Source organism: Panthera onca, chromosome D1 (genome assembly GCF_046562875.1).
Source record: "Panthera onca isolate mPanOnc1 chromosome D1, mPanOnc1 haplotype 2, whole genome shotgun sequence".
Taxonomy (NCBI): domain Eukaryota; kingdom Metazoa; phylum Chordata; class Mammalia; order Carnivora; family Felidae; genus Panthera; species Panthera onca.
In genome coordinates this window covers 38,608,454-38,634,260 of record NC_138348.1, presented here as the reverse complement: position 1 = coordinate 38,634,260, position 25,807 = coordinate 38,608,454, and the positions used below count along the sequence as shown (strand labels likewise).

General features: G+C 40.8%; 1 protein-coding gene across 2 annotated transcripts in view; it reads left to right on the top strand.

The window, feature by feature from the left end:
* The window catches only part of NELL1 (neural EGFL like 1), an 875,786-nt gene that overhangs the window by 383,039 nt on the left and 466,940 nt on the right, over positions 1-25,807 (top strand). For both annotated transcript variants that reach the window (XM_060606214.3, XM_060606213.3), the window contains exon 13: positions 25,345-25,470. In XM_060606214.3, the coding sequence (XP_060462197.2) occupies positions 25,345-25,470 (126 nt within the window). The remainder of the gene's footprint in view (positions 1-25,344; positions 25,471-25,807) is intronic.

Below are 25,807 nucleotides of genomic sequence, written 5' to 3'. Positions count from 1 at the left end.
CGCCGGGTTAACCACACATCACCTAGAACTTTCTCCTCATAGCAGTGATGGTTAAGGACACAACATGCTTCAAAGTTAGACTGTTTGGGATTGAATCCTAGCTTTGCCCTTTATTGGTATATGGCCTTGGATTAGAACTCAGAAGTGCTGTACTTCAGTTTCCTCATCTATACAACGAGTAGAAGAAGTACTTACATCTTCCTATGTGGAGATTAAAGGAGATTATTCAGATCATACGCTTCTAACCATGTCTAACATAAAAATACATGTTAGGTATTCTTAAACACATGTATATACATTATTTTATTCATTAAAAATATTTACTGAGTTCCTATTGCAGTGGTGAACTAGAAAGACAAGATTCCTACTCTCATGGAAGCCACATGCTATGGGAAGAGACAGACCACAACAAGACAGATCAATGGACCCTATATTTCAGGTGGTAGAGAGGATGAGAAGTGACTGGGGAAGGTGCTGCTTTACCCAGGTCTTCAGAGAGGCCATTTGAGAAGGTGACCTTTGAGTTAAGACCTGAAGGATGAGAAGGAACCAGCTTTGGGCAAAGATTATTCTCGATTATTTTATTCAGAGAGAACCAGAAATGCAGGAATGCATTTCAGATGTTGAAAGAACAGATAGAAATTTGGTATCAAGTAGAATTTGCAACAGAATTGTAGGAAAGACAGGTGGGACTTGCGTCATGTAAGGACCATAGAAAACCCATTGAATTTTATTCTAAACATGAAAGCAAAGGAAAGTTTTAAGCAAGAGAGGGATATAACCTTCTTGTTTTTTTAAAAAAAAATTTTTAATGTTTATTTATTTTTGAGAGACAGAGAGTGCATGTGGGGAGGTACAGAGAGAGAGGGGGAGACCCAGAACTCGAAGCAGGCTCCAGGCTCTGAGCTGCCAGCACAGGGCTCAATGTGGGGCTCGAACTCAAGGACTCACGCACTGTGAGATCATGACCTGAGCTGAAGCTGGCTGCCCAACTGACTGAGCCACCCAGGTGCCCCGATCTTCTTGTTTTTTAAAAAATAGCTCTGGCTCCTTGGAGAGGAGTGGACCTTGAAGGCCAAAAGTAGAAGTGGGAAGACCATGAAGCTGATGTAGTTTTTATATCCTTGAGTTCCTGAAGGGCAACTGCTTCATCTTTCTATCCTGCATGTTTGAAACTCAGTATTGACTTAGGAAATGCTTGTTGGAAGGAGGAATAAAGGAAATGAATGAGAAACCTCAGTAAATTCAGTGTGTGAGAAGCATCTTATCCCCCATGGGCTTGTAGACAAGGTCTGTGTCACACCCCAACACCTGCCCAAACCCACTTGTTTTGTTCTCTGTAATGTGACTTGAGTGACTATTCCCAAGGTTAGAAAAAAAATGGCAAAAGATTTAGAAAGCAGGACAAGAGTGCTCTGTACCCTTTTCCATCCTCTAGATTTTTAAGCGATGAACTTCATGACATTAAATGGTGGTTTTCATTTTGGGCATATGACGTATTTTAGAATAAGATGATTTTGCTTTTGCAGTCCACTAAAAGCAGCACTAGTGTTTTCTTGTCGCTAAATGTTATCTTTAAGTTCGGAGTAGGTGAGTTTGAGAGACTTTTCGGGTCATCATTGCTGCAGCTATTAGATGGAATTTGAGCTTCAGAAGATACATAGTGGTCTGGACAAAATAATAATCTTGATGGAAGGAAGCAAATGTTAACAGTACTTCTGTATATCTGCATATGTGTGGTACATTTTTTCTCATTAATTATCACAATTACTCTGCAAGGTAGAGTTAGGGTTTCACATAAGGAAACTGAAGCTCAGAGAAGTTTATTTGCTTTAAGCAAAAAAACCTAGTGAGTAAGCCCAGACTCAAACCTGAATTTGAGCCTAAAGCCTGTATATGTCCTTTCTACCAACTCGTTGCCTCTTCATGGGTAAGCTGTATCCATAAGCTAGACAAATTATACAGATTTGTACTGATAGCAACAAGTCATTTTTTCTTAACTTCACCCTATCTTATGTTGCATGTACAGGTCAAGTAAATACAATTTTTTTCCCAGCTACAAAGTGAGAAAGTATTAATTTCTTACCACAGACTGCTATTCATAGCTCACGTCTAATTTTTAAAAAATGTATCTTCAAAATGGTTATAGAGGTCAGCGTTCACACTTCTTGGGAGATTTGCAGCATTTTTTTACGTAGAGAGAGACATCTTCCCGTAAGAATTCTCCTCAGCATTTAATTTTTCAAAGAGGTGCAAAGTCCTTCCAAATGCCATAGCTAAAGGTTGTTGGGGGCACGGGGAATTTGAGATCAATTATATGGGTAGCCTGCTTTGATTTATCATTTGAAGATAGCATCTATGTGAATTTAAAGAAAGGCTGGTCAATATCACAGCACAGAGATAGGACACAGCTGGTGTGAGAGTTTTAGAGATTAAAAAAGAAGCGAAGTCCCCTAAGTGGATGGGGGATGGGAAATATATTAAAAATGCTGAGTGACAGCTACTTTAATGTAATTGTTCAGTGTAAAGCAATGCTAAAGCAGGAATTAGTCATTTTCAAGTGTCATAATCTCATGTTCATCCTGGACCAATAGCAGAATCAGTCTAAGAGATTGCAAAAGTAAATGTGCATATTAAACATATGGAAATTGGTTTAATTATATTAATATGTTTAATTATACTAATACTTTCCATTCTCATCTTCCAGGTGGGTAAAAGGGCATGTATAAAAATATCAAAGCAGTAATCCCTTGAAATTCATACAGAAATTTGAATAGTATTAAATACAATTGTCACTTATCTTAGAATGAAAAAAAAAATTGTGGATAAATCTCTTCCCACCTTTGGACCATGCGATCCCTCTTCTAGTAGCTTTTTCTCAGTCAGAAAGAGTGGGCTATAAAGCATCCCCCTCATTTATGATCTCGTTTATGATACATATTAGTGTTGCCAACTATATAAATTGTGTAGGAAACACAACTCAGTCCAAGACAAAACAAACAAAGCTGTTATTCAAAAACTTGTGGCAAGGGAAGCCATCTGTCATTACTTTGAGTTCTGCTAAGAGGACTCAAAGGTTTTACAAAGGAGAGTCAGTTTTACAGAGTAAAAAGAGGAAAGACTGAGGCAGTCTTTGATTGGCAAGCATTCTATTAAGGTAGGAATTTTGGGAGTGTGGGAGACTTTCTAATTGTTCAGGAGCATTGGTGGTCCTTGGCTTATAGCAAGAGAGCAGTTTAGAGGTATTTCAAGTGAGGAAGGAGTGTTCAGTGTTAGGGATGGAAGGCTTTCTATGGCCGGTTGTTTCTTGGAACAAGTGTGGGCTGAAGAGGTACTTTTTTACAGTCAGATTTTCATGATGGCTCTTATTTGGGGGAGGGGGCCACCGTGGCGGAAAGTTTCTCAATGCTCGTTTCTCTGCAGATGTGGTGGAGGATGGAGGAGGCGGGGCTTCTTGTGGAACATGTTGTATTTATGAATTAACTGTTCATTTCTTATGTGAGTTCGACTTCCATTCTGCTGCTTCCTGGAGTTTGAGATGTACAATGATAGAGAAAATAAAGGGAGTCCACAAAGAAGAGAAATGGCCTCAGAATGGTGTTAAATGGCCCAGAAACATTTGGTCTCTTCTGGGTTTCTAAAGGCTAGTTCGTCTTCGAAGTATTGAATAGCATCGTTTGTCGTGGGTGATGGTGTGGGTGTTAGCCATAAAGTTATGGTTAACACCCTTTTCTAGGAAGGTGAGCAGAAGACAGCCATGATATGAATCATAAATAATGGAAAAGGGCATTGTGGCTCTCCCTATTTGCTTTATCTCTCCAGGTCTAATGGAGGTATTTTGGTTGATGATGTGGTGGCACATTTCTGACAAACAGCAGTGAACCTTGAGGTCAGTGTACCTGAGATTTGTGCTTGGGTCCATCACTTTTCGGCTCTTGACCTTGAACTCATGGAAGGGTCTGATATTTTAAGAAGGGCAAATTAGGGATCAGATCAGTGCCATTAGTGCATAGAACATTTTCTTAAACTTGGGCATTTTTGGCCTACTTACTTGAAAAGTAAATTAGTTTATTTTTTTAATATGAAACTTATTGTCAAATTGGTTTTTATATGGACCTTAACAAACATCATTTTTTTTTTTTTTGAAGTATAGTTGACCACAATATTACATCAGTTTCAGGTCTACAGCATGGTACTTTGACAACTCATTGAACATCTTGATGAGTGTGTCTGATGGGGGATCTTTTCTGTTAGGTGGGATTTGGATGTGAGGCAAAACGTCTAGCTCCTTGGGAGACAAATCACCAAGTTTCACTTAGATATAGGATATATTCGTTGTGGTAAGAAGAACGCTGTTATAATATGTTACCTCCCAACCAATTGTTCTGTTATTCGGTATAATCTTTTTTATGAGAATCATGTACTGAAAGAGCTGGAGCTTCAAAATGGGCACAGCTTGCAACCCCCACTGCCACTTGCTAGTCATATGGCCTTAGGAAATTTAATTAACTTTTCCAAACCCCAATTTCATTTTCTGTAAAAATGGAGTCCCATAGATTAAAGCTAATGATTACCCACTTCTTGGCACATAATAGGTGTTCAGTAAATTGAAGCTCCTTTTATATGGCATACATGTTATGTTAGCCAATGTCAGGCAGTTTGTGGACCAAATATCTTCTTACTAATAAATCCCCCCATCTCTGAAGGAAGACCTGTTTTGGAGCTGGGAAATAAATCGCATTACTCAAAAGATTTTACCCCGCTATTTAAAAAACTTAGATAAAGACCTCAGAACATTTTCTTAGCATTATAAAATATACCTATGGGAATTTCCAGCTAAGTTGAAAACTGACCTTCATATAACTTTGGTTTAAATAACCCAGTTATGTGAGAAAGGGGACTGAGTGAAAAAAATGAGGTTATTTCTAGAGGTGATAGCAAATGCACAGGAGCATAGATAGGAGTGGGTGATAATCTGTGGAGGTTCATTTTCAATTTTAGAGGCAAATATTTAAAAACGTATTTTTTATTTTTTTAGTTTCCAACTAAGGAACTAAGCAGTAGAAAAAGTATTCATTATAGGACCAGTTCTTATCTGATCATGCTTCTAATTCTGAATTTTATTTTAATATCGAAGATACGCATCATAGGTTTTATCCATGGCTGTCATCCAGGTATCCATACATCCAATTATTCACACTCAATGACTTGTTTTCAAATTTTATTTAGCTCGTATGTGATATTAGGTACTGTTTGTAATGGGTGTTAAAGACAAAGAAGTGTAAGACAGACTTTGCTTTTGAAAAAATCAGGCCAGCAGAGGAGTAGACACCTGGATAAACAATGATGATGTGATTTAACTCTACAGAAGTTGACTTCATCAAAGTTGAGGACATACAGCAGTTCTGTCAGGGTAGGTCCTGAATCAGGAGTGGTATGTACAGGGTGTCATGGAGGACCCAGTGGAAAAACAGAGGATGAGAAGGCAGGGCTTTTTTGTGGAGTGAAATTCAGAATGGGCTCTGAATGGTAAGCCTGTGTTGGCTAAAAGGACAGGTGAGTGGAGCACCCCAGGTTGAAGGGACCGCATGAGGAGTGGCATAAAGTATTCCAAGGTGATGAGGCTTGAATTCCTTTTTGTTTCTTTAAGCATAAGACTTACTGAATAACTTTATCATTCTCTTGATTGAAGTCTGTTATTAGGTCTCAGTAGCTGAGGATTTTGCTCAAGAGTGGCTTGGGTTTGATTGCAAGTTAGGCGGCAGAATAGTAGGGAATGAGGATTACTGGGAAGATAGCTCGGCAGTGAAGAGGGAGCACTCTGAAGCTCCCTGCCTAGCTTTGAATCCTGGCCCTGGTAGGTATTAGCTGCATAATCCCTTCAAGTTACTTAACTATCGTGTGCCTTAGTTTTCCCCATCTATAAAATGGGATGAATAATGCTACTATTTAAGGTTCTAATGGGGATTAAATGAGTTAATATATGTAAAGAGCTTAGAACAGTGTCTGGCACACAGAAGTACTGTGTATTCCAGTAACAGCAACAGTAAAGCATCTGCCCCCTAGAGAGAATGAGAAAACCTGAGGCCCTTGTGCGTTCCAGGCACACTTCTATAGACATTTTATATATTTGATCCATTCTCAAAAACAATCCAATGTGAGTATTTCTACACAATAGCTCTTTTGTAGATAGATGCCCAAGGTCATATACATAGCAAGGTACTGAGAGAGGGTCTTCATCCAGATCGTTTCATCTGCTGTTAATTCTTGACATGCAGAGACCTCATAGCTAGAGAACTTAGGGGTAGGCAGGCAGTGGGAGGCTCTGGGATGCCAGGGAAAGGTCTAGGATGAGCATACCTGAAAGTGAGGATGTAGGAACAGATTCAATGCAGAAATGTAGTCAGGGAAGCCATACTCCTCAGAGTGGTCTGGTGGAATTCGAGTAGAGAAGAAGCATGTTAGAATCTGAGGCATGTCTTGTTTCCCATGAGGCCTGGGAACAAGGGCAGGGCAGGCAATGGTGTGTAAGTAAATGTTCAACATCACTGATTGGTTCAGGGATTAAGGGAGCAGACAGCCTTGGTTTTAGAGTTTGTTGAGTTCCATGGGTTAAAGACTGCTACCAATGTGAAGTCATCGATTAGAGTTGTGAACATAAACAGTATGGTCAGATCTCATGAGCTCATTCACACCAGCTGCCGCACCCCACTGACAGTAGGACCCCAGCTCAAAACTCCAGATGACAAATGAGAGCGATTATCCTTGCGACCCACAAATTCCATCTTTTATCACCTGAGCAGAGTCTTCTTGGGGATGTGACTGGGGGCTATTTAGTTATCATGATGATGTCGCCACTACTTCTGCCTCTTCCTTGGTCAAACAACCCTGGAACATTCAGTTTGATCCCTCAGCAAAGGCTGTACTTGTCAACTGAATGGCTTCGCCAGGACTTTCACATTGCTTACAATCAACTCCTGAGCCCACTGGGGCCATATTCCCTCCAGTTTCTATCATCTTTACCCACTGCACAAACTGACAGCCTTCTTATCAACTGGCTTTTTTAAGTCCCTATTTCCAATCCTATTTTGTGTGTCCTTTGATCTGATCTTTCCTTCTGCTTGTTTTTCCTCCCATTGCACTGTGTTCTCTGGAAGCTCCACTGCCTTACAAACAAACACCCTCCTATCCTCAACGTCTTTGCAGAATGTCCTTCCATCTTTAGCTTCCTTGAATTCTTCTGGGGATACAGCTCTCCAATGGCTCTCTGAGTGGAGGCTGCATTTTCTTCAACATGTAATGTACCTTGGAGCCCAGATACAGCATCAGCTTTTCCAAAGACAGCTTTGCTGCATCTAGAGTAATATCTCCCTTCCTCATACACAATCTTCTTTTGAAGTCCCAGCCATCTGCTCATAACACCTGCTATCCCTTCTAGTCAGTGACAAATATCCTGGCCACTCCTCCTCACTCACTGAGGTCTTTGGTACCTAGCTACTTGGGCTTTATCTCCATGTGGAGCTGTGCCATTGTTCTGGGCAAAAGTCCAGCCTTGAAGATTTTTATCTTGGAGATTTTACCTTGGAGATTATTATTGCCTTCACTCTCATACCTCTTCATTATGCTCCTGATCTTTATTTTATGAAACTGCTCTATCCCTAATATCATAAACTCTGATCCCTAGGTAGAATCTTTCAGCCTCAAGCTTGTGCACACACTCTATCCACACATCGACTCACGGCAGCCGTACTTCTACCCCCATTCTACTGGTACTGTTAATTTTTTTTCCCTTTCAAAGTTTATTTATTTTGAGAGAGAGCACAAACAGGGGAGGGGCAGAGGGAAGGAGAGAGAATCCCAAGCAGGCTCTGCACTGTTAGCATGGCTCCAGGCGAGAGGCTCAAGGACCTCGAACTTCCAAACTGTGAGATCATGACCTGAATTGAAACCAAGAGTCAGATGCTTAACTGAGCCATCCAGGTGCCCCTCTACTGGTGCTCTTCTTAATGTGATCACTGATGCTTCCCTGTCAGATCAATACCCTGCACATTGCCAGAAGGGTCTTTAAAAAATGCATCATTGATCCTATCATGCTCTAGTTTAAAACCCTGTCATAATTCTATGTTAATTTATTCATTCATTTTACAAATCCAAGCAATGAAGTTAGCAGTCAGAAATTGCCTTTCTCAACACCTGCACACACCTCATTACTGTTTTATTTAGGAGTGACGTAAAAATATTTCTAAATTCCCCCTTCCCCCAAACTGCTACCCCTCTAGCAGCTTGTATTTTCATGTAGTGCTGATATCCCCATTGGCCTCAGAAATGAAGTGCACCCTCCTTAGCATGGCGTTGAAGACCTGCCTTGATCTGACCTGTGGTCCCCCTTCCTCATGCTTTCCTGAGTTCTCTCTGGTTCCCCTACTACCTTTCTGTGCTGTGAAGTCACGTTCATTGATGTGTCTACTTCATGCCCTGGGTCTTTCCTTTGGTACTCTTTCTTCCAGGGATTCCTTGCCTTTCCAGGTCTTGCCTTTTCCCTTATCAATCTTGTGAACATTTCTTTGTTTTTTATGACCACTTGTGTCCATGCCTTTTGCTAGATAGAATTGCTCTTTACCTCTATGTGACTGTTCCTTGCATTATTTCCTCTATGCTGCTTGCAGTGTTCTTCATTTATGCTTCTGTCTCCCCTGAGATGTGGAAGTCCTGGCCAAGCTGGCCTTGTCTCTGTAACCACACCACCCAGTATAGCTGGGCCCAGGTGAGCACGCTGTCCCTCAGGAACTCACAGTGAAAACAACTGCCTGCCTTGTCCTGCTCCACCTATGACAGTGTAGCTGTCCTTGGGAAGCCCAGTGGCAATTCCTAGTGGAGATTTTTAGAGAGACTGGATGGTACCATTTGGTAGAACAATCTTTGCCTTGAATTAGGTGCTCCAGGGGTGTAGGTATGTAACACCCAAGGAAGAGGCTGCCATGGATTGAGCTCTGGTCCTGCTTTCTTTCTCCAGCCTTTTTACCCAGTACATTTTTGTAGGTAAGCATTAGATAACCAGTACCTTCCAATTCTGTTTCTATCCCCCTTCTCTCTTGCTCGCTCTCTCTTCTGTGGAGGGAGGTGGATTTTAAAATTTTAAAATTTGTTTGCCACTTTTGAGCATGTCTCTGCTTTAGACCTCAAAATCTATCTAAAAGGACGGATCTCAGCGTTTTTTTCTAACCTAGGAAATGCTATTATTATTATCATTGTAACATCATGGGTATTTAAATTTATTTTTCCAAAATTTTTTATTTACCTAAAGTAGGAAGACCAATTCATCTTTATCAGCCTTTAACGTAGTCAAGAATCTTCTGTTATTTTGCCACTCCTGAAAGAGCTTTCCACTCAAAACACAGAAATTTTGAGTGTTTAAGCATAGGTGTTTTAATTTTTCACAATGTAGTGGAGTAAGACGTTACAGAACACTCCCCCCACCCCACCGCAGGAAACAAAACAAAACAAAACTTCCACTCCATCATGTACTCCAAGCAGGCGCACCTCATCCCAGGCAGGGGAAAGGAAAAGTGAATTTGTCTGGGCAGAAGGTGGCACTCTTATTGTCACCAGTGGCACGTAGGGAGCTGTAGGGCGAGGAGGAAAATGACTTGCTCTTTTTACTTTGCGAAGGAATGAGTCAAGGGGCCTCGGCTGGCTCAGTGGATGAGTCACTGACAGGCAGAGGACAGTAACTTGAAGGGGTACTCATTGCTTGAGTCCCTCGGGCTGACTGGAGAGGAGAGTTGGCCTGGTAGTTTGTCAAGAACATCTACCTTTTAACCAAAAGAGAAGCAGCAGCTAAAGGCATTTATTGAGGTCTGAGATGCTGTGCAAGGTGCATATGTGTGTGATGCAGACTATCTCGTTGAATCTTCACTAAAACACTGTTTCTCAGATGTGGAAACCCAAGTTCAGAAACATTAGGTGACTTTCCCAGAGTAACACTAATTGGTAGCAAAGCTGGGATTTGAACTGAGATTTCACACATTTTTTTTTCTTTCTTTCTAGCTCTGTGACATTCAGCTGTTCAGGGGCATGGGTCTGTTTTCTTTCCTGAGAAAGGAGAATTGCAGGCTTGGATTTGTCCTGCACAACCCCACTCCCCTTTTTAAAGAACAGCTTTAGGAGTTAATCTACATACCAAAAATTTCATTGATTTAAAGTCTAAAAATCAGCATTTTTTTTAAATTTTTTTTTTAACGTTTATTTATTTTTGAGACAGAGAGAGACAGAGCATGAACGGGGGAGGGTCAGAGAGAGGGAGACACAGAATCTGAAACAGGCTCCAGGCTCTGAGCTGTCAGCACACAGCCCGACGCCGGGCTTGAACTCACCGACCGCGAGATCATGACCTGAGCCGAAGTCGGCCGCTCAACCGACTGAGCCACCCAGGCGCCCCAAAATCAGCGTATTTTTTGATACACTGCATTATTTTACAAATTGTGAAATATGTATGAAGTAAAATTGTCCATTTTAGCCATTTTTAAGTGTACCATTTTTTTTTAAATTTTTTTTTTCAACGTTTTTTATTTATTTTTGGGACAGAGAGAGACAGCATGAACGGGGGAGGGGCAGAGAGAGAGGGAGACACAGGATCGGAAACAGGCTCCAGGCTCCGAGCCATCAGCCCAGAGCCTGACGCGGGGCTCGAACCCACGGACCGCGAGATCGTGACCTGGCTGAAGTCGGACGCTTAACCGACTGCGCCACCCAGGCGCCCCTTAAGTGTACCATTTTTAAGTGCATGATGCATCACTTCCATACAACACCCAGTGCTCATCACAAGTACATTCTTTAATCACCATCACCTACTTAACCAGCCCCTCCCTCCCACCTCCCCTCTGGTAACCATCAGTTTGTTCTCTAATAGTTTGTTTCTTGATTTCCCTCTTTCATCCCCCCACTTTGTTCATTTGCTTTGTTTTCTTAAATTCCACATATGACTGAGATCATATGGTATTTGTCTTTTTCTGACCGAGTTTTTCACTTAGCATTATACTCTCTATCTCCATCCATGTTGTTGCCATTGGTAACTTTTCATTTGTTTTTATGGTTGGGTAATATTCTTATGCATGTGCGTACACACACATATATATACATACACAATATATATACACGACATCTTTTTTATCCATTCATCAACCAGTGGACACCAGGGATGTGTTCATAATTTGGCTCTTGTATATTTTGCTGTTATAAACAATGGGGTGCATGTATCCCTTTGATAATAGCCGCTCACAGGTGTGAACCGATACCTCCTTGTGGCTTTGATTTGCATTTCTTCAATTAATGTTGTTGAGCACCTGTTATTCACTTGTTGGTCCTTTGTATGTCTGGGAAAATATCTATTTAGATTCTCTGGCTAATTTTTTTTTTTTAATTAAAAAAAATTTTTTTTTAACGTTTATTTATTTTTGAGACAGAGAGGGGCAGAGCATGAACGGGGGAGGGTCAGAGAGAGAGGGAGACACAGAATCGGAAGCAGGCTCCAGGCTCTGGGCCATCATCAGCCCAGAGCCCGACGCGGGGCTCGAACTCACGGACCGTGAGATCGTGACCTGAGCTGAAGTCGGACGCTTAACCGACTGAGCCACCCAGGCGCCCCTCTGGCTAATTTTTAATAGAACATTTTTCTATTGAGTTTTATATATTTTGGATATTAACCCCTTCTCAGAAATGATTTACAAATACTTTCTCTCATTTCGTAGATTCATTTCATTTTGTTGATGCCTTCCTTTGCTGTGCAGAAGCTTTTTAGTTTGATGTAGTGTTTAATTCTGTTTTATGTACTGGGTTTCCAAGCTAGGTATTATTTCAAATAGAGGCAATTCAGTATAGAGAAGTGTTTTGTAAACTTTTTTTTCATTATCTGACCCCAAGGTGTCTTTGAGACATTTTTTCCTTATCAGTCTCCCATGAAATTTTAATACCACAGAGAATCCATATATCTGTTCATGTATATTTGTCCTTGGGGAAATCACATACTTTTATAATATCTGAGATTTTTTTGCTCTCCCAAGAGCCGTCTTTTTAATCCCTTACAAATGATTTCACCCTAGTTGAGAGCAATGGCATGGAGATTAAAGCACCACGTCCGGAGCCAGGTCTGCCTGGACTTGAGTTCCAGCTCTGCCCCTTACTTGATATGTGACCTTGGGCAAGTTGTTTAGTCTCTCCAAGCCTTAATTTCCTTATCTATAGACTTGAGATGCTAAAAAACCTACTTCAGAGGGTTATTATGAGCATTAAATGAATTGGTATATGCAGGCTGCTGCCTGGTACTTACAGTGAGGGCTATCAGTTAGCTGTCAGTTTTGAAAGAGTTCTTTCATTCAAAAATAGTTCAAGATAATGAACTAAATGGAAACCAGATTATCTTCCATTTCCTGCCTTTTGAGTGGTGGTTTTCATTCTACTTTTGGATTGCGTTTTCAGAGGAAAATGGGTTGAGTCATTATTCTGTGTTTGTTTTTTTTCCTCTTTTCTCCCCATTCATTCATTTTTATATTTTCTTTTTTTAAATTTTTTTTAACGTTTATTTATTTTTGAGACAGAGCATGAACAGGGGAGGGGCAGACAGAGAGGGAGACCCAGAATCCGAAGCAGGCTCCAGGCTCTGAGCTGTCAGCACAGAGCCCGACGCGGGGCTTGAACTCACAAACTGTGAGATCACGACCTGAGCCGAAGTCGGACGCTTAACCGACTGAGCCACCAGGTGCCCCCATTTTTATATTTTCTCAACAACCACATTGTATAGGAGTCTGGACTTGGTGATTTTTAAGAAACAGCTTAAATACTATATGGCTTCGATTTTCATATTGGAGTAAATGGATTCATTCAAATGTGTAAGAATTTGGGATTCGGAATAATGTTGATTTCTGTTCAAGAAGATTATTTCATCTAGGGAATCTCATCATGTGGGAAGAAACACACAAGAAGTAGCTTGCCTTCTGAGTACATTCAGCTGATAGTCATTCATCATAAAGATGCTGGAACACAGGTATTAGTTTTATTGAATCCAAGTTGGGTTCATTAACTACATGCTCATATGTCTATAGGACCCCGTTTATTTGTGTAATTCACAGTCTGGTATTTAATCACTGGTTAATTTGATGCTGTAGTGAATCAGTAAACTTCTGGTACCAGATCATTTATTTTTAAAAGACTAAAGCCTGTGCACTTTATTTATTTATTTTATTTTTTTTTTTTAATTTTTTTTTTCAACGTTTTTTATTTTTATTTTTGGGACAGAGAGAGAGCATGAACGGGGGAGGGGCAGAGAGAGAGGGAGACACAGAATCGGAAACAGGCTCCAGGCTCCGAGCCATCAGCCCAGAGCCTGACGCGGGGCTCGAACTCACGGACCGCGAGATTGTGACCTGGCTGAAGTCGGACGCTTAACCGACTGCGCCACCCAGGCGCCCCCTGTGCACTTTATTTTGACTGCATGGGAAGAGTAGTGAATAAATAATTTGGACCCTTGTGACTACAGGAAATTGCTATTAATTAAATAGCAACCAAGGAAGGTAGATATTGAGAAGAGGGAAGCTAAGGTGGCTTGTAGAGAAGAAGAATAGATTAGATGCCAAGGGTTCAAATTCCCTGAGGTCACTTTCCAGCTGGTTAGCCTCTTATGCCTCCATAGGACAAAAATATGAATATATGCCTATCTGTATGGTACTTGTGAAGAGGAAATGAATACATGCAAAGTACTTAAAATGATGCTTGGCACAAAGTAGTGACCAATAAATTCTACTCACTATAAAGAATAGTTGCAACCAGAGATAAGAGGATATAGATGGCTTTGCCAGTGGTATGACACTTTTCCATCTCATTTACTCTCGGGTGACTTTCCTTTATCTTTGTAAAGCAAGAGAATAGCTGGCCAACATCTCCCCATTTCGCCCATATCCCAGCCCCTGAAAGCCACCATTCTAGCCTCTGTTTCTGTATGACTTTTTAAAAAATTCCATATATGAGTGGTATTGCACAATTTTTTGTCTTTCTCAATTTATTTCACTTAGCATAATAACCCTCAAGGTCCATGCATGTTGTCTCAAATGGTAGGATTTCCTTTTTTCTCATGGATGAGTTATATTCCTTTGTGTATCTAGGTACATACACCATCTTCTTTATCCATTCATCTTTTGATGATTTAAATGTACCAACTTCCAGCTATAAGATGAATAAGTCCCTGGTATCTAATATACAGCATGCTGATTCTAGTTAATAATTTCATATATTTGAAAGTTACTAAAAGAGTAGATGTTAAATCTTATCACCACACACACACACAAATGGTAGTTATGTAATGTGATGGAAGCATTAGCTAAGGCTATGGTGGTAATCATTTTGCAATATTTAAAGTGTATCCTACTTATATGTTTTACATCTTAAAGTTACACAATGTTATATGTCAATTATATCTCAATAAAGCTGTGGGGGAAACAAAGATTTGCTGCCTAATTCAATCAGTGATAAGGGAAGGTGATCAGCATTTTATGAAGACATTTTGCCTTCTCAAGACTCAAATACCTTGTGGATGAATTTTTCCCCTTGTTGGAATTAGCCACTTCTTTCTGTAGTAGAACTTAGGTTGCACTAACAAGCTTCATGTTCATGTGACTGTCTCTCTGCTAGATTTGATTCTTTTGGGGCTGGCTTTTTTACTTAGCATGAAAGCCAGAAGACAGGGACCACATCCCGCTGACCTTTGGATCTACTGCCTATGGAATCCAGCAGTCTCTTAATACCTCTTGAATTTCCTTTCCCAAATGTAGGGAAGATAAGAGACCATTGTAGCTTCTACATTTCCAGTGTTTTCTTTGGTTAATCCAACTGATAACTCATGAGAAAACCCTGGACCTCTTTAGAAGAACTCACTGATTTTGTTGGTACCATTGGCTGAAGTAGAATTCAGATACTGATGGATTCAGATAGGCTGGGCACAGCCTGAGGCCAAAAGTAGATTAACTTTCACTCACTGTGCTGCTTTCCTTGCAGACACTCCGAATAAGGTTATGGACACTCTCAAAAGTCAGAATGTCTGACTGGGAAAAAATCTGAGGGTGCTGTCTTATAATACTTTCGCGCTGTCAGCTAGAAATTGGTATGCTTTGATTTCCAATGGCACAAAGAGATATATTGTTTTATGACAAAATTTGATTCTGAAATTGAGCACAGTAGGGAAAATAAACATATTAGCATGATTTTTTCAAATATCTGACATAGCTATGTTTGGAAAATACATTTAAATGTCAGAAAATCCAACAATATAATTTCTGCATTATGGTGTATTTAACTATAAAAACACTCCTTTACTATGCATTGATGACCAAAAGGTTACTTGAATTTTTAATCTGCAAATATTTGACTTGGCAGCTGAGCTATTTGTTTGACACATACCTTAGAAGATGATGTAAAAACCCATTTCACCAGGCAACAGAGAAATTTAACAAGTAATTTCATTAGCTTTGGAGCTGCCATAACAAAATGGTACAGATTGGATGGCTTAAATAACAGAAATGAATTGACTCGCTCTCCTGGTGGCTAGAAGTCTGAGATTAGGGTGCCACCATGGTTGGGTGTCTTGTGAAGGCTCTCCTGGCCAGCAGCTTATTGTCTTCTCCTTGTGTCCTCACATGGAAGAAAGGAAGGGTGTAAGCTATCTAGAATCTCTTCTTTTTTTTTTTTTCAATATATGAAATTTATTGTCAAATCGGTTTCCATGCAACACCCAGTGCTCATCCCAAAAGGTGCCCTCCTCAATACCCATCACCCACTCTCCCCTTCCTCCCACCCCCCATCAACCCTCAGTTTGTTCTCAGTTTTTAAGAGTTTCTTATGCTTTGGCTCTCTCCCACTCTAACCTTTTGTTTTGTTTTGTTTTTTTTCCTTCCCCTCCCTCATGGGTTTCTCTTAAGTTTCTCAGGATCCACATAAGAGTGAAAACATATAGTATCTGTCTTAGAATCTCTTCTTCTAAGAGCACAAATCTCATCTTGAGGCACCACTCTCATGATGTTATCGAAACATAATTACCCCCCAGAGGCCCTGTCTCCAAATACCATTGTATTGAAGGTTAGGGCTTCAACCTATTTGGGGGGACACAGTTCAGTCCATAGAAATTATCTAGACACCTCCCTGGGTTGTCTTGTCATTTCCCCCCTTCTCTCTCCTTCTTTTCCTTCTTTCTTCCTTGTCCTCCTCCTCCCTTCTTCTTGTCTTCCTTCCTCCTTTTCTTCCTTTTTTCCTTTCTCCCTTCTGTACCTTTTTTCTTTCTGCCACTAAAGCTCCTTGTGATAACGTGCTTTAAGGAATAGGCATTCGTGGATTGAAGCTGATAGATACATTTTGCCTCATTTGAAGTATTTGGGGAAAAACTGGAGCAAAACTTCTAAAAAATTAATGCTTGGATATGCAACTTCTCTAGAAGGATCATAGATCTAGCCCACAATCTCTGAGAGGTAGTACTCTAGAGTGAAGAGTATAAACTCTGGACCCATCCTACCTGCTCTGCTGGCAGTTCAGGAGTATCTCTTAGCTATGTGACTTGAGACAATTTACCAAACATTCACTTACTTCTTTCTTTCTTTCTTTCTTTCTTTCTTTCTTTCTTTCTATCTATCTATCTATCTATCTTTGAGACAGAGAGCGACAGAGCATGAGCAGGGGAGGGGCAGAGAGAGAGGGAGACACAGAATCTGAAGCAGGCTTCAGGCCCTGAGCTGTTAGCACAGAGCCCGACGTGGGGCTCGAACTCAGGAATGGTGAGATCATGACCTGAGCCTAAGTTGGACACTTAACTGACTGAGACACCCAGGCACCCCCCAAACATTTCTAAACTGTGCTTAGCACATAATAAGTGCTATGCAATGATGTCCCTTATTACTCCATCATGGCATTATCCAGACGGAGCTCTGATTGTCCACAGTCCAAACTCTTGCTGTCGTCTTTCCACCACTGAGGTTCAGTGTCCCTTTTTATGTGTTATTGGCCTCATACTGTGCTTTTTCCCTATAAAAGAGAGCCATTTCTTTGTTCTTGGAAGTAGGAAAATAAGATAGATGTATGTTTTATGAATAATGAGAGACTTTATTTCTTTGTGGGAGGGGCGTATTTTGCATAGATATTAGCTACCTGGCTTCTGTTAGGCATTTTGTTTATATTCCTAAATTCTATAGGCATTTTATTTTTCTCCCCTTGCTTCAGAAGAAAACTGTAATTATAGAGAAACATGGAACATTGGATAAAGCACTAGTTCACAGCTAGAAGACCTTGATTCTGTTATCAGATAATCTGCTCAATGATTATCTGTATAGGTTTGGGGCTCTGTTTCTATCTTCTCTGGGCTTCTGTTCCCTCATCTGAAAAAGGGCATAATCCTATTTTTTCTGCCTGACTGGATTTTTATAAGTGCAAGTCAGAGATAAAATAGGCCCCAACTTTAAAAAAATATCCAGTATGACACAGATGGAGAGTATTCACAATTCTAATATAACAGCTGACTGGCCAATGCCACCGTGTTTTTATAAGTCATGATGTCTGCGAAGACAGGAGATTAAAGTCTGGTAGAATTGCTCTGCAAGTTACCTTACTTGTCTATGGAGAATTTGCCCAGATCCATGCTTTTTGTGAATATACGTTTGCTAGTTCTGGCTGCTTTTGGTTTGCAGGGGAGATGCCAACTCAGTTGGTACAGTTAATGAAAGAACAGTGAGAAGACTTAGGTCATCTGAATAGTATTTTCTAGGACCTGTATCTTGGGAAAGGCATCTGGAGCATCTGTCAGCTTCTTAAAACAGGAGAACAGATGGGTAGCTCAAGAGAAAGTGCTTCGGAAGCAGGCTTTTATGATCTGTGGACAGAAAAACTTGAATATGTCAAGAACTTTAGAACAGGGAACTGGTAGGCTTTAGATACTCTCTGGTCCAAGTCCCTAATTTTATATATGGGAAAACCAAGGTCTAGAGAAGAAGAAGTGACCTGCCAGGGCTATAGTTAGCTAACAGAAAAAGCAGGAGGATAGCTTTACTCTTGACTGTCATTCCAGGGCTCTTGGTCCAGCAGTCAGAGTGGAACAAGTATGCTTCTTGGAGTCACCGAGATCTGAGTTGAAATTCTAGGTATCCTATATGTAGTTGTTGATGCTAGTGCATGGGATGGGAATAATGAGATAGGATCTCCACAGTGCTTGATACAGAGCACAGTCTCAGTAAATCTTGCTTTTCTTTCCTCTTTCTGTTTCTTTTTTTAAATGTGCATGAAGAGTAGGCATAACCACCTCCCACCAACCCCCTGAGTCCAACCTTCGGACGTTGCCTTTTTCTAGGAAATTCTTAGGAGCAAGTCTGAGTAGATCACACATTTTTATTAAAAGAATTCTTTACATTTGCTTCTGTCTTTGCTACCCAGACCCTGAACTCTAATTTAATGATGATAATGCCAAATTTGGGTCTGTGTTTGCTCTGAACTCTTATGCAGATGGAGGCTGGTGATGTATGAAGAATCATTACGCCACATCAAGTTTTGTTTTAAAGTCCATAAGTACACCTTTTTAAAATGAAAACAAACTACTTCACCATCCTGGGGAGGGACATAAATCATGTATTTTTATTACCTCAAAAGACCACCAGAAGATGAGCTCTAATATTTCAAAGGTGACAAGCAATCTATACGAATAAATCGTAATTCGAGCCCCATTATACTCGAGCTGATATATACTGCAGTCGGGTTTATAGATGTTTCTCTAAAAATATTTAAAAAAAGAAAACAACCAGGCCTTTTGTCTCTAGTTTCTAATTCTATAGGAGGCAATCAGTCTTAAGCTACCAGCATAAAGACTGTATCAAGCTGTGGGCTAAAAAAGCTGGGAGCAGAAGGCGCCTACCTGTTTTGGGGCTCCGGGTCACTGGAGCCTTAAGTGTGAAAGTGTTAAGATCTCTTTAAAAGAGCCAAAGAAGCAGTGATGCATGATGTAGCATTGCTATTTTAACAGAGTGTAACACCAGACCAAATGTTATGAACGGCATTGCACGCAGACCTAGAATTTGAAGATCTTCTTGTTTACATATGCTTCCTGGCAGCATCAGATGTATGTAACAGAGTCCTAGGATGGAATTGTTAGTGAGGGCTAGAGCTGGCACCGTGAGAACAGTGCCCACTTTGAAGTCAGACTATGTGGATTTAAGCCCAGGCTCTTATGCTTACTGACTTCGTGCCTTGGGCAAGTGACCTAATAATCTGAGCCTCAGTTCCCTCATCATGGTGTGGGGCTACCTACTTAATTCAAGAGGAATACATGAAGTGATGAGATGCCATCTGTGAAATACCTAGCATAGTATCTGATACAAAGAAATGACAGCTATTTATTGAGGATTAGCCAGGTGCCGGGGGGGTGTTCCTAATTTTATCCTATGAGGTTATATACATTGAACCTCTTACTCATTTTGGTATTACCCTGGGCCTAATGGTGTGGGTTTTTTTTTGTTTTGTTTTGTTTTGTTTTTGTTTTTAGTCCATTCATCCCTCCAATAGTCAGGTTAACTGTGGTTCTTCTTATAACAACTTCCTAGACGGATTGAGACGTTTATTAGCTTGAACCTGAACTGGAGTGTGTCCAACTCACACCTTGAGGTTCAGCCTCAGGCTTAGCCTTTTCTTGTCTTCTGGTTTTTGGGTGAATATCACACCTGGAAAGACCATTGCTTGAGAAAGAAATCTGCTTCAGGCAGAGCATCAGCACCACCTGGACAAAGGTCGGATGGCTTTCAGGTTAAAATCTTTGGTGCTTTGGGCCGTATGCAGTTTCTTTCTCCGAGTTTCAGTTCATTCTTTCATTAGGGAGTTGTGTTCGTGTGTTCATGTGCTTGTTTTTGTAATTATTCATTACCTTTCAGAATCTTTGTGAACAATAAGCCAACGTTCATCTTAGGCTCATTTTAAAAATCTTAGCTCACTAGTTCTCAAGATTGTTTTCTTAGGATATCTCAATTCTCTGAAGATGTTTGTTAATTCTGTTTTGATTCTTTCTATAATCAGATTTGCTTTTGAAGCACTCTTGAGTCCTACTGAAACTGTCTGCACGGTTGTGCCTTTCCCTGATGATAGAGAGGCAATTTTTATTTTGGCAAATGTGTTGCCATTCTATCTCCAGCCCCATCCTAAAACCAGGGAAGTTCTCAATTCCTTCCTTGCTTTTAGCTCCTTGTCCCAAGGGAACCAGCTAGCTGATTCTAAACACTTTACAGTTTTTTTTTTTTTCTCCCCTCTGCATTAGTTATACCACGAGGTGGTTTTTATATTTGGTGTTTGCATGATGGGGGATAAGCAACAAAGATAAGGTTGTAACAGTTGAATTTTCTGGTACATTCATCAACCTTTCTGCTTTATTTGGTGCTGTCTGTTTCTGGAATGGTACCTGGAAATTAGGACATAGGCAAGAGCTGAGATTATCAGTGATATGAATTGAAAACGAAACCAACTGAGACACTTCACCATAGCAGCAGGGATGTATGACCCGGGGTCCTGTGTGAGACCCCATGCATGTAGAGAGTAAAGGTTGGGTAAGTCTATGGGAGAAATTCTCACTGGGGTTTTCTCACCATCCCCTTGTTCTGTTTTTGAAAATAGTTTTATTTAGGGCCTTTGAAATCTATGAAACAGAGCAATGGTTCGGCTGTTTGAATCAAAATAAGCTTGTTGCAGCCAAGTAAGTCCTGCAAATCTAGATGAGGCAGATACCTCTCGTTAGTTATCCAGAGGCCTCAGGGAAATGAAGCAGGAGTTTCTCTCTGGGTGGAGCTGACAAGGGTCCATGACAGGGAAACACTCATTGCAGTCAGCAGCCTGGTTGGTGGCTGTGGCCCATGGGCTGAAGATTGAATTGCCTCTAAGGCAAGTCCTGACTAGTTTCTCATCTTAAAGAATGCCTGGGCACCCCGGCAGAATGAGATGGAGTTCCGTGTGGCCGTCTCTCTGAGTAAAATACCAACGTGTTTAGCCTTCAGCTTGCCCAGCTCCAATCCATTTTCTTCAGTACAGCTGACTGATATTTTAAAAACAGAAATTGGTTTATGTCACCACCCTGATTAAAGTCTAGACTCCTTCCCATGGCCCACATGGCTCAGCAGGATCTGGCCTGAGCTTATCTTTCCAGTTGTGCTTTAAACAGACAAAGCTCCTTCCTCTAATGCTTCTCAAACATTCTTCTCTGTCTGGTATGTTATTCTTCTCCCCTTTACCTGTTGGACTTGTGTTTTAGGTCTTGGATGAAGCCTCACTTCCACAGAGACTGCTCCTCTGGCCCTCTCAGCCTGGATCAAAGCCCCCTGGTAAAAGATCTCACATTCTTGGTAGGACTTAACAAGTTTTGCTCAATGTCTTGCCAGGCTGCGAGGTTTGTGGTGGCATTTTGTTCATCCTCTGCTTCAGGGCTTAGCAGAGGGCTAATTAATGTTCACGACTCAGTGATTCTCTCCCTTCCTGACTCTGCACAGACAAAAAGTTTAGTCTCTGTAGTTTCCCTTCTTTTCTCCCGCCTCCAGTCTCTACGTGGTGAATTTCTGTGCATCTTTTAAGATCAAGTTTAAGGATCTCATTTTTGAGATGCTGTTCTTAGTCACCCTCTATACCAGCCAGGGTGGGCTCGATGGCTTAAATCAGTGAAAGCATATTTCTAGTTCATGCAACATGTTCACCAAGCTTGTCTGGTTGCCTATGCCTCACTCAGGGACCCAGGCTCAAAGAGTCTCCATCTTTGTGCTTCCATGATTTCCAACGCCAGAACAAGAAAATGGGGTAAGTCAGGCGCTGGCTCTTAATATTTCCACTTGGAAGTGTTGTGCTTTGTTCAGACTTCATGATCACTCATACAGCTCTGCTTAGCTTCCAAGAGGATGGGGAAGCACAGTTGTGTGATGTGCTCAGGAGGAGGAAAACTGTTAATATCTGTTCGCTGAACAGCACTAATGTCAACCAACTTCCTCCAGTGCCTGGCTTCTCTTGGTGTTCCCAGCCTCTCACTTACAATGATCTATTCTTCCACTCCCCCATAGTCCTGGGAAAGACCTTGTAATCATCAATAACTGAATCATTTTCAAAATATTAATGTTAGGCACACTGCTTTGTAACCCCTCCTCTAGCTTTCTAGCTCATGTGTTCTAGACCCTCACTGTAACTACACCTTGCCTCCATTAGGATTGCTGCGGCAGTTTGGGTTCCCCCAGAAGCAAACTTGGCAATGGAGACTGGAGTGCAGGAAGTTTATTAGAGAGTGCTGTAGGGATGAATGCCTCTGGGGAAGGGAAGAATGTAGGATTGGGCAGAGGGAAAAGTTAGCTCAGTCTCAGTGCTCTGAAATCTGGATGGTCCTTTAGAATTCTCTTGAGTTCGGGATGAATGAGAACTAGTCTTTGTAGGTCGCTCCCAGGATGGAAGTGTGACTGTGACTATAATCTCTCATTGACCAAGGACAATTTCCTAAAAAGGATAACAGCTGAAGATTGTTAGCAGGCAGTACTCCCCTTAGCTGGGGGATTAAATTCTTTAGTTCTGAAGTGAGATCTCACGAGTGTAACACAGTGTCCACCCCTAATTTTAATGCATTTACAGCTGTCTACCTCCTTCTTCATGTCCTCACATCTCTCTTCAATAGCCGAGATTCCTTCCTACTTCATTATCATCACCTCTTTCTTAATACCCTCAATTCCCTCGTATCTGTCTTTACCCATTATATTTGCATAAAAAATCCTTTAACTTTCCACCTACCGTGCTATTGCCCCAAAATATCTGAATGAGACTGGAGAAAACACATGGCCATGCTGACTGCTGTCACTTAATGCACTTTTGACTGCAAATCACAGTAGCTCTTCAGCCACCTTCCCACATGCTCTAGTAAATTTTTGTTCCTTTTTTTCAAAATGACTGTTTTTTAATACCATTTCCTCTCTCCTTAAATATCCGATATGCCCTCCCTTTCTTGATTCTCAAATGTTACCCTCTCTTTGCATTTCACTGAGAAAATAAAAATAAGTGAGGGAGAACTACTTTGTCTCCCAGCCACCGAATAAGCCAGCCATCTCCACCTCTTTGCTTCTCTCAGCTTCATTCTTGTTTTGAAGGTGATGTGTTCCATCTGCATGCTGGAGCACAGTCCCTCTTGCCTTCTTCCCCAGGACTTTGCTCCTACAGTGATCTCTCTCTTCAACATCATCAGTTTGCTTCACTTGTATTGAATCCTTCCCAACAGCCTGCAAATGTGCTGTGATCTCTTCCATCTGTAAATAAGACTCTCTCTACACCAAGTCTCCCCAGAGCTGCTCCTCCATTTTTCCTTATGGGAAAAAAAAATCTCAAAAAGTTTGCCTTGTTTTTCTCTCTTCCCTCATCTTCCATTCTCTCTTTAATGGACTCCAGTCAGGCTTTTCTCTACCACTTTCCCAAATCTACTCTTATTAGGTCAAGGTCAGCAGTGAACTACTTCTTGCCAAATCCAGTGGTTAGTTATGTCTTTATCTTATTCAGCAGGTTACAAAAATAATCGTTAGTCCTTTCCTGAAATACTCCTCTTGACTTTTATGGTATCCGCCGGTGTGTGAAGCAAAAATGCTTAAATGATGCCAGGAGCCGACTTGTTAAAAGAATTCTAATGTCCTGGGTGCCAGAGAGATCCAAACAATATCTCATGCTCATGTGCAGTTACTATTCTGTCTTAAGTTTGTGGGAGAGTTCCCTCCACACCTTAGCTTGATGTAATCTTATTATATAGTTTTAATATTCCTTTTGTCCATTTATTTTAATTGTGCATTGTCTTGGATCACCTTTGAAAGCACATGATCTTGTGCAAGTATAACACTTGGTTTATTGCCTGAATCATTTCTCTAATTTCTGGTGTTTTGTTCTTTATAGTTATGGAAGTCTTGCTAACTGCAAGTGTCCTTCTAGGACCTCGATTACTGCACAATAACTTTTGTTTATAGGCTGAGAGATGTTTAGTGCTTAAAAGAATCTGGTGTTACTTCAGTGTGTTTTATCAGGAAGTAAGTCAATCTACTTTTACTTTTAATATAGATAAGTGAGATTATAGGTGTTTTTGTCTTCTGTTTCTACACGTGAAGCGTATTAGGACTTCAGTGATTACCTTAATAGTAACACTGTGGTTGACTATCATCTTCAAGGTGCTTTCATTAAGTAAATCATCATAAAAGATTGACTTCTGAGTTCCACTCCTGAGTGTAGCATGTTCTAACAGGATGGTATATATTTTTGCCACATATTTAACCTCTCTAAGCCTCAGTTGTCTACACTGCAAATTGTGGGTAGTGCTGTACTGTGATTGTGGAATTGTTTGTGGATTAAATTAGATAAGGAGTTTAAAGATGTAGGTTCAGAACTGGCCTGCATGACCAATTCATGAGAATTCTGGAACTCATACTGGTTAAATGGAAGTCACAGGCTAGTCAGTGGAAGAACCAGAACTCACATTGTCTGTCTTAGGTTCTTACACTGTGCTGCTCCCTGTTCCTCTCCTTCACACATAAGCAGTCTGAGTAAAATGAACGTAAAGCCATTTCTGAAAACAACTTCCAGAAAAGACTCAATTAAACTCTGTACTAAGGTTGTAGGTGATTCTCATTCTTCCCATGAATGCTTATGAGAAAGTAGGGGATGCTCTGATCTCTGTTCCAGAAAGAAAAAGATGTTTTTGCTGAATCAGCCCATTATTCTGTCTCATGGGATGAATCTCCAGGTCAAGGGATGAAAGGCATCAGTTTGCATTAGACTACAGCTGCTGTCTGTATTCAAAATACACCATGGGAGAAACTGGCTGCACCATCATTTTTTAACAGATGGATTAAAGCATGTCTTAGTAAGACACATGAGCAGAGAAGCCTGGATTCCCTTGATCTCCCTGATAAAAGCTACACCATGTACAGTGGACATCTAATAAATATTAATTGGCATCAACTCATTGGACATAGAACTCCTTGATTTTGGATGTTTAAATCCAGCATCCTCCGTGGTGAGGGATTAGTAATAGTAGATTCAGTCTTCATACCTCTAGGTTTCTTAGCTGTTGCGTCTCACTGTGCATCTTTCTGGAAATACTTTCAGCTCAAGATGGGATCTGATGCACTTGAATGCAGCTGAATTTGCATTTAAGATTTTGTGTTTAATGCATCTTGCATTTTCTCTTAGCTTTGTTGGGCATTTGCCTTTTTAAATTTCATTGCAACATGGTTACATGATAGTTCCGTCATTCACCTCACTGTGATATTGCTTCTTTTTTTCTTTTTCCTCCTTCAGATATTGATGAGTGTGCAGCTAAGATGCATTACTGTCATGCCAATACTGTGTGTGTCAACTTGCCTGGGTTATATCGCTGTGACTGTGTCCCGGGATACATTCGCGTGGATGACTTTTCCTGTACAGGTGAGACTGAAGAACCAACACTGTTTTTCTGATTCAGCCCTTCTCTGCCCCATCTGTGTTTTGTTAAATTTAGATCCAAGTGTTGTCACCTAATTGGTTTTTCTCTTGCATTATTTTACCCTCACCTTTAGAGAAAAAAGTGATGAAAGAAATTTTATCTGCGCAATTTATTTCTACTCCTAGTATCTGTGTGTGTGTGTGTGTGTGCGTGCGTGCGTGCGTGTGCGTGCGCGCATGCGTGCTCGGGTCTTTGATTTGAATTTGAAGTCCCCCGTTGCCTATAGTAACGTTGAGGGATGTAGAGACATCAGTTTTAAGAATAGAAAAGGATCAATCT